Here is a 14,905-nt window from a genome sequence, read left to right as displayed (position 1 = left end):
CTCATAAAAACAAGTAAATTAGGGTACTACAGCCCTCAAACACAGACAGCATAAACAACATTGATGGCGTCAAAGAAAACGATGAAAAAGAAAAGGAAAAGATGAAAAAAAAAAAAAAAAAAAGAGAGAGAAATAAATGAAGCAGTAGAAGGAGAACAAATGATGAAGAATAAGAAATAGAAGAAGATGATGACAATGAAAAAAACAGGAGAACAGTCAGAAGAAGTAGAGGATGAAGATGAAGCTGCAGAAACAGAAGAAAAAGAAGAAGAGGAAGTAAAAGAAGAAGTTAATAAAAGGAAGTAGAAGAGGTAGTGAAGGAAGAAGTAAAAAAAAAAAAAAAAAAAAAAAAGAGAAAGACGAAGAAGTGAAAGAAGAAGTGGAAGAAGGAAGCAAGGGAAGATGACACGACAAAGGAGAGAAAATGAAATGAAATGAAATTATGGTGCTTAGAGCCTCGCCGACCACTAAGGCCATCTCAAGGCTATCGCCGCGTTAATAACTACTACAAAGATAAAAAAAAAACACAACAATTAAAACGAATCACCACTTCAAACTTTCCACTCCAAAGTTTAAAAAAAACTTCCATAGTTTAAAACCTTCAAATCTGGTTAAAAATGTTCACTTCTTTTAAGAAGTCCATCAGCGCCCACGGAGGGACATCACAAAACAAAGTCTTCAAAGAAACCGCCGTGTAATGTCTGTGTCTAACGTCATGCAGATCCCAACAGTCAAGGAGCACGTGTTTCACGGTGAGAGGCTCATCACAGGGAATACATCGAGGGGCCTCTTCCCCCTTCAACAAGTAAGAATGAGTAAAAAAAAGTGTGCCCCGCACGCAGTCTGCACAGCACAAACTCCTCCTTTCTGTTCTTCACCCCCGAAGGGAGGGTCTCTTTTAGGTCTGGACGGATCTGGAAGAGCTTGTTGTCCGTCTGGGTGTTCCACTCCTCTTGCCAAAGATCCTTAACATAAGTGTTAACATAAGGAGAGAAAGACAAAAAAAAAGAAAAAAAAAGAAATGGAAGACAACAAAAACGTAGAAGAGGAGGTGGAAGAGGAAGAAACAACACCTGTACCTTTGAGCTGACGATGAACAGAAAACACACAGACACCAAATTATGCATGGATGGCTCTCACTCTCTCTCTTTTGATCCTGTGTTTAATTGTTTCTGACATCTTTCTCTGCTGATGAAGAAGGGTACATACAACACTAAATAAAAAGAAACAAGAGAGGCAAGGCCTTCAAGACTCACTTGTGATAAATTAAGTCCCCTAGCATTAATTACAGAGTAATTTCCCTTTTTTACTATCTGCGCCAAAATGTTTGCAAAATAAATAAAAATTCCATGCTTAGCAAAAGAAGTTCCTGTATGAACAAAAAATGATAATAATGACTCCTCTTGTTGTTGTGTCAGAATAAGAGGTCAAAGTGCCAAGTTTAGAGAATACAAAAAATATAAATATAACAGTAAATGCAGTTTGCATATAATTAGGCTTTTTTAAAATATTTTTTTGTGCCCATCCCAGAGGTGCAATATTGTTTTAAACAAGATGACTGGAAAGAACTGTATTTTTCCTATTTTTATGCCTAATTTGGTTTCAACTGACAAAGTATTTGCAGAGAAAATGTCAATGTTAAAGTTTACCACGGACACACAGACACACGGACACACACACACACACGCACACGCACACACACAGACAACCGAACACCGGGTTAAAACAGACTCACTTTGTTTACACAAGTGAGTCAAAAAAGAGTAAAAGAACAAATGGAAAAAAAAAAAAAAAAAAAATCCTGCATACCTTGTCCAGAGGCCAGTGTTCCCAGAGCACTCCTTGCACAGTGGGGGAGAAGTCTGGGATGTCCACCACAGTGTCCATCACCTGCAAGGCACATGTCACACACACACACACTGTCTTCATCTCTGCTTAGCGAAACCTGTACCACTGGGGGTGGGGGGAGGGGGGGGGGGGGGGGGAAAGGTGGCAGAATGGTTGAAACGCTTATTAGCCAATACAATCTACATGAGGGTTTGGGTTCAAATCCTGGTCTTGCCCTTTCTCCCCCAAGTTTGGCTGAGAAAATCAAACTGCATGTCTAGTCACTCGCATGAGATGATAAACTGAGGTCCTGGGTGCATCACGCACTTGTCGCACTGAAGAAGGAACCCATGGCAAAACAAGCCTTGTCCTCTGGCACAATTCTGTCGAGAAAATCCACACTGAAATATATATGCATGCATTCAAGACCTGACTAAGTGAGTTGGGTTATGCCGCTGACGAGCGCAATAGCCGAGTGGTTAAAGCGTTGGACTGTCAATCTGAAGGTCCCGGGTTCGAATCACGGTGATGGCGCCTGGTGGGTAAAGGGTGGAGATTTTTACGATCTCCCAGGTCAACATATGTGCAGACCTGCTAGTGCCTGAACCCCCTTCGTGTGTATATGCAAGCAGAAGATCAAATACACACGTTAAAGATCCTGTAATCCATGTCAGCGTTCGGTGGGTTATGGAAACAAGAACATACCCAGCATGCACACCCCCGAAAACGGAGTATGGCTGCCAACATGGCGGGGTAAAAACGGTCATACACGTAAAAGCCCACTTGTGTGCATACGAGTGAACGCAGAAGAAGAAGAAGAAGAAGAAGGGTTATGCCGCTGTCAGGCCCAGCAGATGCAGTGTAGTGTACATGGATTTGTCCTAACACACTGTAGCCTCCCCGAGAAAGTGAAACAGAATCCTGCAATGAGTGTGTGTACACAAGCACTGTCTTCACCTCTGCTCAGCAAAACCTGTGCCACTTCCACTTCTTTTAACCCCACAAACCGTCTACTCATGATGCAAGATTTAATTTCCTTTCACCCCTTTTTGGATATGGAGGACTGCAAACAAAAGAACAAAACAAACATGGAAAAACAACTAATAATAACAACTAGTATTAACAATACTCATGTAGCAAATATAATGCCAGAACCTCAAAATGCACACATACGTTGAGCATACCCAATCTATTAAATTGCTTAGAAATACTACAGCTTAACGTGTTGAGATAATAAATAACAGCAGCAAAAGCAACTAGTTTCGGTTTCAAGGAAGCACCGAACATGTGGACTTGTTGACAAAGGTCGCACTACGTACTGCAGGACAAACAAAAAAAAAAAGCAAAAAAAAAAGCCCAAACTATGCATAAGCCCTGTCAGGCCTGAGAGCTTACAGCAAGGGACAAAGAAAGATGTACATCAATTGATTCTAGGCACAGCTAACTCAGAAATAACGTGATCTCAAAAAGTGTCTCACAACAAAATTTCATGAACCAAACAAACTGAACATGAATTGAAAAGAATGAAGGAGGAAAATAAATGTGGGTGAACAAACCTTGCATCAGTCTAAAAAAAAAAAAAAGGACTTTACAACTAAGAACTGACACCTATTTATATGTCTTGCCAGAAAAGAGGACGTTGCTTCCGGTAACTACCAAGGGAGGCTATCTGCCGCAGCTTCTTTCAATTTCTCCACATAGCGGACTAGTAGTTTGGACAGGACAGGAATCCAGACCCCTGCCAGAGTCTGCACCAGTAGGTCATGGTTAAGTATGTGTAATTAAATATCAATTTCAAACATTAAACCATAAATGCTTTTACACAAATTGCAAATTAACACACACACACACACACACACAAAATATGCAGTTCATTTCTGCATCCAGAGCAAACAGAGACCCAGCCAATCAACAAGAAAAGAAAGAAAGAAAGAAAGAAAGATGAAAACACTTACAGGGTTGAGGACGTAGCCGTCACTCTTATCGTCGATGAAGATGACGCGAGTGCCGCTGGGGTCTGGGAAGATTTTACGGATGCCCACCATGTGACGATGCTCCATCACAAACTGCCAGTCCTCGATGAAGAAAAAGTGGATGCTGCCAGACTGAAGGACAAAGGGTGAAAGCACAAAACAAATCATTAACAAGAGAGGCAAGGCCTTCAAGACTCACTTGTGATACACTTTAAAAAAAACATCCAAGCTTTTTATGTATTGAGTATAATTTCAAAATGTAATGTTTAAGATGAGAAAGATCAGTTTAAAGCAAATTAAGTCCCCTAGCATTACAGAGTAATTTCCCTTTTTTACTATCTGCACCAAAACGTTTGCAAAATTAAAAAAACTTCCATGCTTAGCAAAACAAGTTCCTGTTTGAACAAAAAATGATAATAATGACTGCTCTAGCTGTTGGATCAGAACATCAGATCAAAGTGCCAAGCTTAGAGAATACAAAAAATATAAATATAACAGTAAATGCAGTTTGCAAATAATTTGGCTTCATTCTTTATTTTTTTGTGCCCATCCCAGAGGTGCAATATTGTTTAAAACAAGATGACTGGAAAGAACTGAATTTGTCCCATTTTTATGCCAAATTTGGTGTCAACTGACAAAGTATTTGCAGAGAAAATGTCAATGTTAAAGTTTACCACGGACACACAGACAACCGAACACTGGGTTAAAACATAGACTCACTTTGTTTACACAACTGAGTCAAAAAGAAGAAAAAGCTGCCATCAGGGTGACAGCTACACAACTTTGAAAGTGAAACCCAGAGACTTTCATTCCATCTTCAACTCACTTTTTAATTGTTAAGAGCTGTGTGTGTGTGTGTGTGTGTGTGTGTGTGCGTGTGCAATGCTTTCATATCAGTATCTTGTATGTTACATGTTTATTGCTGCTGTCAAGTTAAGCCATGTCTAATGTTGTTGTGTTGAGTAATTGTCTACATTTGTTTTACTGCACCTGATATAATTTCTCTTCATGAGATAGTTGAGTCATTCTCATTTCTTAAAATGAAGAAAGAATGGATACTGTCCGAGTGAAAAATACAAGGTAAAACAAAACAAAACAAAGAATCCAAAAAGAAGATGCAGTGTTTTGCATTTAGTTAATGACAGTACTGAATATGCAAATTAGAAAAAAAAAGTTTTATTTTCAGAGTGACCAGCGGATCTCAATGACATTGCTGGTCTCTGCACATCTGTGCATGTCTGTAAAAAGAAATAACTAACCAGCTAAAGGATAAAAACAAAAAAACCCGGCTGCTTTCTGTGTTCAAATCAAAATCATTATTTCAATAAAAAAGAGAGAAAAAACCGTAAAGAAATGCTTATCATTTTTATGAAGTTTCCACCATAAAACAAACACACACATGCACAAAACACACACAGACAGTCACGTACACACATACACATTAGTGTGAAAAAAAAATGCAGCCAAAACCTCCCCCCTGTAGTGATCTACCTGAGTTCCAAAGATGAGAAACTCAGGTGTCAGCAGATGACAGGTGATGTAGGAGTCACTCTGCTCTGGGTCAGGGAACAGTCGAGATTCTCGCTCCTCATTCATGGCGCCGCTGTTATCACTCTCAATCTACAACCAGAGCAAACACACACGCATGCATTGATTCTTTGCTTTCTGTATGGGTATTACTCAAGTCATATAAACAAAAATGGGCCAAGTTCAATGAACATGCGCACACCCACACAAGCATTCACACACACACACACACCACACACACACAAACACACAGGGCAAGATGTAAAATAAAAAACCGCAACTGTACCAGCTTAATCTTTTACCTCAATAAAGATCATTTTGACTTGACACATGCACACACACACACACACACACACACACACACACACACAAACATGCAAACACATCCTTACTCTCAACAACATACATATGATATGTGCATTTCATTGACATATAAAGCACCACCCTCGGATTCATACCATGTGCAGCTGAATCTTGCCATCGAAGCTGACGGCAGCATAGTCAGCGTTCAGACACATGGATCGCACGGTGCCCAGGTACTCCCTTGTCTCCTTCAGCATCTCTGGACCTGACGATACAGTAACATGAAGGAGGAATTCTGTTTTGTATGGATGAGGGCTCTTGTTTAATCTCGAGGAAGAAATCCGTTTCATCTGGAAGAGGAATTCTGTTTATTATGGGGGACGAATTCTGATTAACCTGAGGGAGGAATTATGCTCAGTGTGGATTTCTGTTTAATCTAGTGGAAGAATTCTGATCAATATGGAAGAGGCATTCTCATTATTATGGCCAATGAATTCTGTTTAATGAGGATGTGGAATTCTGTTTAATCCAAAGGAGGAATTCTGTTTAATATGGAGTTCTGTTTAATCCGACGGACAAAAAGGAATTCTGTTTAATACGGAATTCTGTTTAATAATTGGAAGAATTCTGTTTGATATTGAGGAGGAATTATGTTAATTATGGAGGAGGAATTCTGTTTAATCTGGGGATGGATTTCTGTCACTTTAAAGTTTAATGCATGTAGATGAGGAAATGTCTAATGTGAGGGACGGATTCTGCTTATTCCGGAGGAGAAATTCTCAGCTGCAATCAAACATACTCTTGTTGTGGACATCTGGTTAAAGTATCAGTTTTCACATTTATATGTTATCATTAAAAATTGAATTAAAAAAAAAAAAGGAACAAGGAGATAGGGGTGGGGAGCTGTCTGATCAGTTGGGGTAACTTGACAGATGGAGGGTGGCAAATGTCATCACACATGGCTATATGTCATCAATCATACAGTGCCGACATTTGTGATGGAGAAAAAGAGGAACACACACCAGCTAGCATGCTATAAAGCTTTAGAAAAATTTTTTTCAAAAATTTCGTTTTCTTCTTCAGGAGCAATAAACAAAGTCAAATCTTAATAGTCAGACAGGCTGAGCAGAGTTTAACTCACTCGGGACGACAAGTTTTCTTCCTTGCTTTTCCCCACAGATGGCCCATTTGTAAGGGTTTGGAAAAAAATTACAAAAAATACAAAATACTGTGTAAGAAAATGAAACTTTCAGAACTGGTTTATGACGTGTTGAGCTATTACATATAAAAAAAATCAAATTTCTCATCTTATTTTTACAGTTTTGCCATATGTAGAAAATACTGCCAATTTTTCACCCCAAATCACCATACCCATGCTCGCTTTCTGCATTAAATTCGCTTTCTTCTCCATCATCATCCACCTCTTCAATGTCTGACCCTTCAGTTTGTAGCATTTCAAGTACTTCGGCAACCCAAAAACATTGCGTCACTGCCTTGTTCGCTTCACAACATTCTGAGAAGAGGCCGCTTTGCTAACAGGCTGGCATGCGAGCAGACGACCGGTCAGTGACTTTGTCAGCGTGTGTGCGAGACAGGCCACACATCCCAGACTAACCAATCATACTGTTCGATTTTGGAGTGACCCAGAATAGCGCACTCTGCTTGGCTAATCACAAAATCACGTGTACAGCGCATGATGGAATTTTACTTTCGGAGAATGCTATTCCATTCCTTCATCCGAAACCGAATATGTTTTGTGTAGGAATGCATGAACATTCCTTCGTCCGGAAAGAGTTAAAATTATGTGATCTCAGGTACCAGTTCATCCATGGACTGAACAATTTCTTTCTCAGAACTACAGGTGAAAACATAAAGGTCACTGCCCTCCCTCCCCCACCTTCCATAGCCACCTTTCAAACTGATTTCTGATTATTGTTCAATAATAATAATATAATAAGAATAGGTCTATCTCACAAAATGTTATTTCAGATATATTTGTCTTTTGTATGAGACAATAAACTGAGGTCCTGTGTGCAGGATGCATCTAGCACACATAAAAGAACTCAGGGCAACAAAAATGGTTGTCCCTAGAAAAAAATCTGTATAAAAACCCACTTTGATAGTAAAACAAAAATACCCAGATAAAAAAAAAAGAAGAAAAAAATCACTCTTCTCAGGGAGACAGCCCCAACTGAATACAGTAAGAGAGATCGGTTGTGTCTTAAAAGTAATACAATACAAAACAAAACTAAACAACACAATACAATACAAAGTCCTGCCAACACACATACGCACCCATCTTAAATACCAGCAACCACTCACTCATGGTCAGTGGACAAGCAGGATATCATTCCACTGACTTCCATTCTCACTTCAGGACCCCCAGTCATGTGGAGTGATGGCCTAGAGGTAACGTGTCTGCCTAGGAAGCAAGAGAATCTGAGCGCGCTATTTCAAATCATGGCTCAGCCGCCGATATTTTCTCCCCCTCCACTAAAACTTGAGTGGTGGTCTGGATGCTAGTCATTCGGAAGAGATGATAAACCGAGGTCCCATGTGCAGCATGCACTTAGCGCACGTAAAAGAACCCACGGCAACAAAAGGGTTGTTCTCCACTTTGTAGAAAAATCCACTTTGATAGGAAAAACAAATAAAACAAAAAATGCATGCAAGAAAATTTTTTTTAAAAAAGGGTTGCGCTGTAGTGTAGCGACGTGCTCTCCCTGGGGTGAGCAGCCCGAATTTCACACAGAGAAATCTGTTGTGATAAAAAGAAATACAAATACAAAATACAATGTTTATACAGAAGTGCTTTCTACTGCTATGCAGCTTTCTGAAGTATGGGTGGCACTGCACTGTCGTAGAGCAGTCTGAATTTCATGCAGAGAAATCTGCTGTGATAAAAAGGAATACAATAAAATACAATACATTGCCAATATTTTTTTTTAGTTTTTGCGTGCTATTTTTTTTTCCACACACCATTGTCACCCAGGATGTGAAGCCATGCACAAAAAGCAATACAATACATTACAATACAATGCAATCCAATACATACAATACAATACAGTACAATACAATACATTGCCAGTCTTCTGTTTTTGTGTGCCCTTTTCTTTTCGCACCACAGTCTCCCAGGATGTGTAACCAAGCCCAAAAAGTAATACAATACACAATACAAGTTTTCTTTTTCATGCATGTGTTTTTTCCCCCTTTACTCTCACCATTGTCGCCCAGGACGTAGAACCAGGCACGGTTGTTCATGCCCACACCCACATGGTAGGGGCCGATGCCCAGAAAGGTTGGCTCCACTTCTATGGCGATGGTCATCGGTCTCTCCTGTGCCACACACATCGCAAGGCACATGCTACCGTTTGGGGTCATAACAATCAATAATAATAATAGTAATAATAACAATAATAATACACTGTTTCATTTATTGTTATTGATGCTTACAAATATAGCACCTATCTCTGATCAGAAACCAAACTCCCCCTTACCATCTCAAACATGGCCCTCCCACCCACAACTCATCACAACCCTCCATCCCCCCCAAAAAAAAACCCACAAAAACAACCCAACAACATCGAACCAACTGGTACTAACTCTATTGGAGTTATTCTTGATTGTGACTTTTCATTTCCTTGACTCATTCACCTATCCTTTACCGACTTGAACAACCCTCTCCCCCAGTTATGCCAGCCCTCTATAAGAATAAGAATAACTTTATTATCTTCAACTGGAGAAATTTGGTCAGGTGCATTATCACAACATAGACAAGTAAACAACATGGAGGCCATAACTATAAAAGACAACAACAGCTTTTACGAATATTACGAAGACACAAATGTAAAAAAATATCACATACACCGTTTCATACATACATCCACACACTGCAGGCAATAACTGGTGTTCTTAATGTAAAAACAGAAAGAATTAAGAAACATTATTCTGAATATAATTATAAGCATAGCCTACTATATTGCACACTGATTATAATAGATAAGATAAGAATAAAGATAAATTGCGGAAAACCACAACCAGATAATCAGCACACACCCGCACCCACCCACCCCACACACACCTCCCCCTCCAAACAAAACCAAAAAAAAACAAAAAAACCAACATCCAACCAACTGGTACTAACTCTGCTGACGTTATCCTTGATGGTGACTTTTCATTTCAACTTGAACACCCACCCCCCACCTCCCCCTAGTCACACCAGCACCAATGCCCCCCCCCACCCCATGCCCCTCCCCACACCCCCCCGAAAAAAACCCAAACCAAACCCAGGACAACAACACCCCCCCCCCCCCTCCACTCCCCCCCCCCCCCCCCCTCCCAGAACTGACATGCAACCGACCCCGTTGACGTTGTCCTCGATGGTGACCTCCAGCAGGGAGGTGAGGTGGGCGATGCGGGTGAGGCTGAGGGAGTGCAGCATGGGCAGCTTGGCCAGGTAGACGTGCAGGGAGCCCCGGGGCGTGCTGACCCCCAGCAGCTGCCCGTCGTCCGACCAGGCGATGTGGTCCAGGCTGCGCTCGTCCTCCAGCGTGATGATGGCGTACATCTCCTTGAACTCCGCCAGGTCATGGATCTTCACGCTGTGCCGTGCCCCGGGTTTGGCGGGTACGGGTGGGGTGGTGAAGGGAGAGTGGAGGAGGGTGTGGGCAGTGATTAGAGGGTGCGGGTGGGGGTTGGGGATGGGGGGTGGAGTGGGGGAGAGGGGTGTGTGAAAAGATGGTGTGATAAACTTGTGATGGTTCCGACATATAAATTTTTTTTTCTATTTATTTATTTATTTACTTTTTACATACAAGTTACGACACAAAACACATACAAAGCGTGCACACTCACACACTATAAAAAAACAACCATAAAAACACACATAGAAAACAAAGCACACAACAAAACATACAGACACACACACACACACACACTCACACAAAACACATACATACATACACACACACAAAACACACACAAAACGCACACACACCATGCACACATACACACAAGCATATCATAGTCACATACAAACACATTATACAGTCACACACTTGAACATACACATACACAATCACAGTCTGCACAAGTGGGTCACGGTTAAGTATGTGTAATCAAAAGGAAATTTTCTATCTAAAATTACGTTTAAATAACATACTTACTGTGACCCAACTAGTGCAGACTCCGGCAGGGGTCTGACATTCTTGTCCTGTGCAAACTACTATCCGCCTATGCGGAGAAAATGAAAGCAACTACGGCCGATAACCTCCCGGAAGTAGGTAACCTCCCCTTTTCTGGCAGCCATCTCGACACCTGTTCCTGGGCACTGCATATGGCTAAGTTTTTTTTTTTTCGTATTTTCTATCTGTCTATCAATTCTTTGGCGTCCTTGTTGTTTGTCTAATTATGTCTTCAACCAGGTCGCATAATTATGTGGCTCGTTTGGGCGATCAGGCTAAAATTAAGGCGCGATCGCAATCAATTCGCGGACACTCTGGGCCCTCTACTTTGGGCTCTCTAGGCAACATCAACCCGCAGCCTCCACTTCCTCCACTACCTCCGGTCGACTCCAGGCCCCCACTGCCTCCGACGTCTCCTCCGCCGACTTCTACGGGTTCGTTACCCCATACTCAGGTCAGTGGTGCCATTGACAATATTCTTTTTCATCCGCGAACGGACTCGACGCGATCCGCGTTTTCTTGGTCCTGCCAGTCGGCAGTGCCCGAGTCGATCTCCTCTATCTCTTTGCCAACTCCCACTATATCAACAATGGAATGTGCCCCAATCCCTTTGGGAAAACAAACACACACTGGCTTTGGATCCGCACGCTAGACAGGCCCCTATGTGTGATGTGTCCGTGGCGGCGGCCATGACATCGGCTCAGGTGCCCCCCCCCAGCCCTCCCCACGGCATGCCTCTTCCGTCTCGAATCCTATGGCGACCGAGGTGCTTAGGGATGCCCTCCCCATGTGTAGGGAGGAAGGTGGACCACTAGGGGACATACGCGTGCATCCTCCCCATTGTCTCGAGCAATTATGGGTGAAAAAAAAAGAAAAAGAAAAAAGCAGGCTGTGTGTTACAAGTCATATGACCACTGACAGTGTTTTTTTTCGTTTTGTTTGTGAATGTGTGAATGTGTGTGCTCTGTGTGTTTGTGTGTGCGTGTGTGTGTGTGTGTGTGCATGTCCGAGATGTGGTTAAGGTGTAGTGTGGTGTTGTGTTGTTTGTATGGGTACGTGTTCATGTGTGCTTGCATGCATGTGTGTGTGTGTGTGTGTTCATATAGATGAGCATACTTACCACCACACTTTAATCTTTAACTGGGGTTATCCAAATATCAGGCATCTACTCCATTTTCACTTTTTTTTTTAACAGCAGATGTGGTATAGCATATACTGATCAGTGTGCACTCTTTGACACCTGATTGAAACTGAAAAAAACCCTTCAGTTTCAGTTTCAGTAGCTCAAGGAGGCGTCACTGCGTTCGGACAAATCCATATACGCTACACCACATCTGCCAAGCAGATGCCTGACCAGCGGCGTAGCCCAACGCGCTTAGTCAGGCCTTGGAAAAAAAAAAAAAAAACACACCCAAAAAACCACCAAATTTAACTGAAACTGACGGTACTCAGTCAGAAAAAAAAAAGCCCGTAAGAAAAAGAACTTAGGGACTGCCGTACCAGTTGTCTCCAGCGGATGCTGCCTTCCCAAGAGCAGACGACACGGCAATGTCCGTCAGACGATTCTTGTGATTCCTGGCTTGGAACAGTTCCTGCACACCACGCATCATAATCAAATACATACATATGTCAATGAACCAAGGGCTTATGGTCTGAGACAGATCAATTTCTCTCAGCTACTCAAAACAGTATTCTGAACACATCAGCGCTGCTACCAATTAAAACAACAAAATACGTAAGCATAAAGGACTTATTAATGCATAAATGACATTGAAACAACTTTGCATTGATTTTATGATATTGTGTCTATATTTATTTCCTCAAGTGCACTGTGTAGTAAATTGTATGTGCCCATCCCAGCACAAACTTGTTTAAAGAAAACAAGAGATGTACAGAATGGAAAGATTTTTTTTTTTACTTTCAAATCAACCTGACTCCGTTCCAGTTGAACAGAACATATGGTGTGTGTCCATCGAGATCGATGATGACCATCGTTGTCATCCAGCTGGGGGATGGGGGAAGGGTGGTGGTGGGGTGGGGGGGAGGATGCAAATGAATCTATCTGTGAATGCGCAGATGGCTGAATAGTCCAATCTGCGCACGAAATGTTCGCTGACAGTTTGGGCAGACAAAGACAGGCATACCATTGTCAGGGAGCTTGTTTGCCCGTGACTTTCTGGCCTGCCTCTTCTGAACAGCTGCAGCAGTCCTGTTGGCCTCGCACAACTTGGCGCCTTTGTGCACAGCAGCACGCCATTTGTCACGGTCCACTGCAGATTCCTCCCAGGAGTCAGGGTTGATATCAAACGCTTTCAGAGAGACTTTCAGAGTATCTCTGAAGCGCTTCTTCTGACCTCCGTGTGATCTCTTCCCTTGTTGCAGCTCGCCATAGAAGAGCCTTTTGGGCAGCCGATGGTCTGGCATGCGCGCCACGTGTCCAGCCCAGCGAAGCTGGGACTGCATCAGGATGGTGAAGATGCTGGGAAGGGTGGCTTTTGCGAGCACCTCTGTGTCTGGGGTCTTGTCTTGCCACTTGATGTTCAGTAGCTTCCTGAGGCATGTTGTGTGGAAGTGGTTCAGCTTCTTGGCATGTCGTTGGTACACTGTCCAAGTTTCGCAGGCGTACAGTAGTGTGGGGAGAACTACTGCTCTGTAGACCTTTAGCTTGGTCTCAAGACTAATGCCTCTTCTGTTCCAGACATTTGCACTGAGTCTACCAAAAGTTGCGCTTGCTCTTGCAATCCTGACGTTCACTTCATCGTCGATGGTCGCATTTCGTGACAGTGTGCTGCCAAGGTATGTGAACCGCTCCACCGCACTGAGTCTCTGACCGTTGACTGTGATGTTCGGCTCAACGTAGGGTTTCCCTGGGGCTGGCTGATGGAGAACTTCAGTTTTCCTCGTGCTGATGGTAAGGCCGAAGTTCCTGCTGGCAGTGGCAAACTTGTCAACGCTGAGTTGCATGTCAGCTTCAGATCCAGCGTTGAGGGCACAATCATCAGCAAACAAAAAGTCTCTGATGATGTCTGTCATGACCTTCGTTTTTGCTTGAAGCCTTCTGAGGTTAAACAACTTACCATCTGTTCGGTACTTTAGGCCAATTCCAACATCGCCATCTCTGAAGGCATCAGTAAGCATTGCAGAGAACATGAGGCTGAACAGCGTTGGAGCCAGGACGCAGCCTTGCTTGACACCATTTGTGACAGCAAAAGGAGCAGATGTTTCGCCTTTGTCCTGGACTCGAGCCTGCATGCCTTCATGGAATTGGCTGACCAAGGAAATAAATTTCCGAGGGCATCCGTACTTGGCCATGATCTTCCACAGTCCCTCTCTACTCACGGTGTCGAAGGCCTTAGTGAGGTCGACATAGGTGGAGAACAGATCAGCATTTTGCTCCTGACATTTCTCTTGCAGCTGCCTTGCAGCAAACACCATGTCGGTGGTTCCGCGCTCTTTCCGGAATCCACATTGGCTCTCAGGCAAATGACCTTGGTCAAGGTGTGCTGTGAGGCGGTTTAGTAGGATCCTGGCAAGTATCTTGCCTGCGATGGAGAGCAAGGAAATGCCCCGATGGTTATCACAGGCTTGCCGGTTCCCCTTTCGCTTGTACAAGTGAATGATAGATGCATCTTTGAAATCCTGGGGGATTGTCTCTTCTTTCCACATGAGTGAGTACAGCTGATGGAGCTTCTCAGTCAGCACAGTGCCTCCATCCTTGTAGACCTCTGCTGGTATGGAGTCTGAGCCAGGTGCTTTGCCACTGGATAGCAGACGAATTGCTTTCTGGGTCTCAAGAGGTGTTGGCGGATCGTCCAGTGCTTCGTTGATGGGGACTTGTGGGAGACGGTCTATGGCTTCATCATTTATGGAGGAAGGGCGATTTAAGACACTGTTGAAGTGCTCAGCCCAGCGTTCGAGAATTTTCTCCTTCTCGGTGATCAAGGTATTCCCATCTGCACTGAGGAGGGGGGATGATCCTGAGGATGTGGGGCCGTAGACTTCTTTTAAGGCATCATAGAACCTCTTCATATCGTGCCTGTCAGCATATCCCTGGATCTCATCAGCTTTGTCACTCAGCCACTTATCCTGCAT

The 14,905-nt window shown here is 43.0% G+C and overlaps 1 protein-coding gene across 2 annotated transcripts in view; it reads right to left on the bottom strand.

Annotated features, from left to right (window-relative positions):
• Window positions 1–14,905, bottom strand: part of LOC143284080 (WD repeat-containing protein 19-like) — a 64,201-nt gene that overhangs the window by 31,909 nt on the left and 17,387 nt on the right. For both annotated transcript variants that reach the window (XM_076590713.1, XM_076590714.1), the window contains exons 9-15: window positions 12,314–12,405; window positions 9,991–10,231; window positions 8,852–8,966; window positions 5,786–5,895; window positions 5,292–5,420; window positions 3,783–3,932; window positions 1,810–1,890 (exon numbers count right to left, since the gene is read on the bottom strand). In XM_076590713.1, coding sequence (XP_076446828.1) covers window positions 1,810–1,890; window positions 3,783–3,932; window positions 5,292–5,420; window positions 5,786–5,895; window positions 8,852–8,966; window positions 9,991–10,231; window positions 12,314–12,405 — 918 coding nt within the window. The remainder of the gene's footprint in view (window positions 1–1,809; window positions 1,891–3,782; window positions 3,933–5,291; window positions 5,421–5,785; window positions 5,896–8,851; window positions 8,967–9,990; window positions 10,232–12,313; window positions 12,406–14,905) is intronic.

This window comes from Babylonia areolata, chromosome 7, assembly GCF_041734735.1.
Source record: "Babylonia areolata isolate BAREFJ2019XMU chromosome 7, ASM4173473v1, whole genome shotgun sequence".
In the NCBI taxonomy this organism is placed as follows: Eukaryota; Metazoa; Mollusca; class Gastropoda; order Neogastropoda; family Buccinidae; genus Babylonia; species Babylonia areolata.
Note: the sequence above shows the minus strand (reverse complement) of the source record. Positions and strands in the feature narration are given on the sequence as shown.